The following is a 1950-nucleotide window of genomic DNA, read 5'->3' as shown; positions in this document are numbered from 1 at the left end:
GACCGCGGCAGCAGCAGCCGGGCGCGGTCGTCGTTCGACATCGAGCAGCAAGGACAAGATGATGGCGGCCATTGGGCCGGCGCTGGCGGCGGGGGCGGCGGAGGCGTGGCGGATGAGGAGCCAGAAGGGGCGCTGGGTGGAGAAGGCGCCGAGGGTCGCGACGGCGGCTGCGGGCGCGGCGGCCATTGCTGCTTTCAAGAATGGCGGGGATGACGGGGGGCGGGAGGATCGCTGGAGCCGGGACCGGTATGACGATCGGTATGATGACCGCCGGGGGCGGAAGGAGGAGGAGGATTCCGGGTTCAGCAAGGGGAGCATGTTGAAGAGCATGGTGGGCGGGTTGATTATGAACCGGTTCGCGCATGGCTCGAGGAAGTGATCTGGCTGGGCCTTGGGCTTCACTCGAGTTGTGCTGTCGGTCTGAGAGGTGGAAGATGATAATGAGAAGGGATCGGACTTGGATAAAATACGGTGAGATGATGCACTTCATGGGGCACGGCACATAGAATACTAGTCTTGACATTGTTTATTTCACTGAGAGTCAAACGGCGCGTATGATTGTTGGGCTACTGACGTGAATGCCAACGCCAAAGTGACAGATGAACACGAGCCTGTCACTGCAGAAGCCACTACCATGGACAGGAAAAAAGGTTTTTTTTTTCCGATAACTATAGCTATAGAAGAAAGTCAGAAAGAAAATTGCCGATGGCCATATATGCAAGCTCAGCATTCTCTTGCTCCTCCTATTCACGCGTGATCTTCTGAAGCAAACGTCCAGCGCGGCGCATCCCCCGCGTCAGTTCGGCATCACGACATTTCGCCGTCCAGAGTCGTACAATGCATCGGCAACACCGACCAGCATGCCGACTTGGAAACCCCCACCATTCGGCAAATTTAAGCCCTTTGCCGAGCACACACGCCCACCAACGACAGCCCACGGCTGCCTCACCAGCGCACGACTCAGGGTCCTCGGCGGCCAGTCGCTAGCCTCGTTCGGGCAGCGGGATGCCAGGATAAAAACTGGAGATGGCATCGCTGAACACCATGGCGAAACCGATTCCGGCTAGTTCGCGTGTGCGAAGCTGCACACATAAAAGAGCCTCCCTCATCCGTGGGAGCAAAACGAGGCACATGACGATCTGGCTACAGAGCAGCAAATCAGCACACAGCCAACACGATAGCACAGGCACGAATGACGGGACTCCACTTTGTCGTTCTCGGCGCCGGCGTCATCGGCCTCACGACGGCCCTGACGCTGCGCGCGCGGCACCCGTCGGCGCGCATCACCATCCTCGCGGCCGACTTCCCGGGCGACTACAACATCGACTACTGCTCGCCCTGGGCCGGCGGCAACTGGTGCTCGGCGGCCACCGACAATGGGCTGCTCGAGTCGTTCGACCGCGTAACCTACGAGCGCTTCGCCGCCATTGCGCGGCAGAGCCCCGAGGCGGGCATCCAGTGGTCGCCGCTGCGCATGATCTTCGACCAAAAGATCGAGGACGCCGCCATCCTGAGCGAGGGCACGGGCAAGCTGTGGTATGACGAGCTCGTGGGCGGCGTCAAGGCGGTGGCGCAGGGGGCGTTGCCGGCGCGGGCGGCGTTTGGGCTCGACGTGCCGCGGACGTTTGTGATCAACACGCAGATCTACCTGCAGTGGTGCGTTGCTGCTTCTTCTTTTTCGTGACCTATCCCCGTTGTCTTTTGTCCCCCCCCCACGACGTCCAGTCCGGTCTAACAGGCAAGGCTCCTCGAAAAGTGCCGCCAGGGGCCACGTGGCGCTCGACCGGCGGCGCATCACGCACATCCGCGAGGGCGCGCATCGCCGCAGACGTCACGGCGGTCCTCAACTGCACAGGCCTCGGCGCGCACTCGCTCGGCGGCGTCGAGGACAAGCCCTGTACCCGACGCGCGGCCAGACGGTGCTCGTCGAGCAGCCGCTGCAGCCGCTGC

At 61.9% G+C, this 1950-nt stretch overlaps 2 protein-coding genes across 2 annotated transcripts; both read left to right on the top strand.

The window, feature by feature from the left end:
* Positions 1-58: 58 nt before the first annotated feature.
* Positions 59-379, top strand: VDAG_02237 (uncharacterized protein; the record flags this gene model as incomplete). The annotated part of the gene is made up of 1 exon (XM_009658266.1): positions 59-379. One exon carries the CDS (start codon positions 59-61, stop codon positions 377-379), a length of 321 nt encoding a protein of 106 aa, XP_009656561.1.
* An 813-nt stretch (positions 380-1192) lies between these two features.
* Positions 1193-1684, top strand: VDAG_02236 (D-amino acid oxidase; the record flags this gene model as incomplete). The annotated part of the gene is made up of 1 exon (XM_009658265.1): positions 1193-1684. One exon carries the CDS (start codon positions 1193-1195, stop codon positions 1682-1684), a length of 492 nt encoding a protein of 163 aa, XP_009656560.1.
* Between the last annotated feature and the right edge of the window lie 266 nt (positions 1685-1950).

This window comes from Verticillium dahliae, genomic scaffold, assembly GCF_000150675.1.
Source record: "Verticillium dahliae VdLs.17 supercont1.3 genomic scaffold, whole genome shotgun sequence".
Taxonomy (NCBI): Eukaryota; Fungi; Ascomycota; class Sordariomycetes; order Glomerellales; family Plectosphaerellaceae; genus Verticillium; species Verticillium dahliae.
The sequence above is the reverse complement of the archived record's forward strand: the minus strand, read 5'-3'. Positions and strand labels throughout refer to the sequence as shown.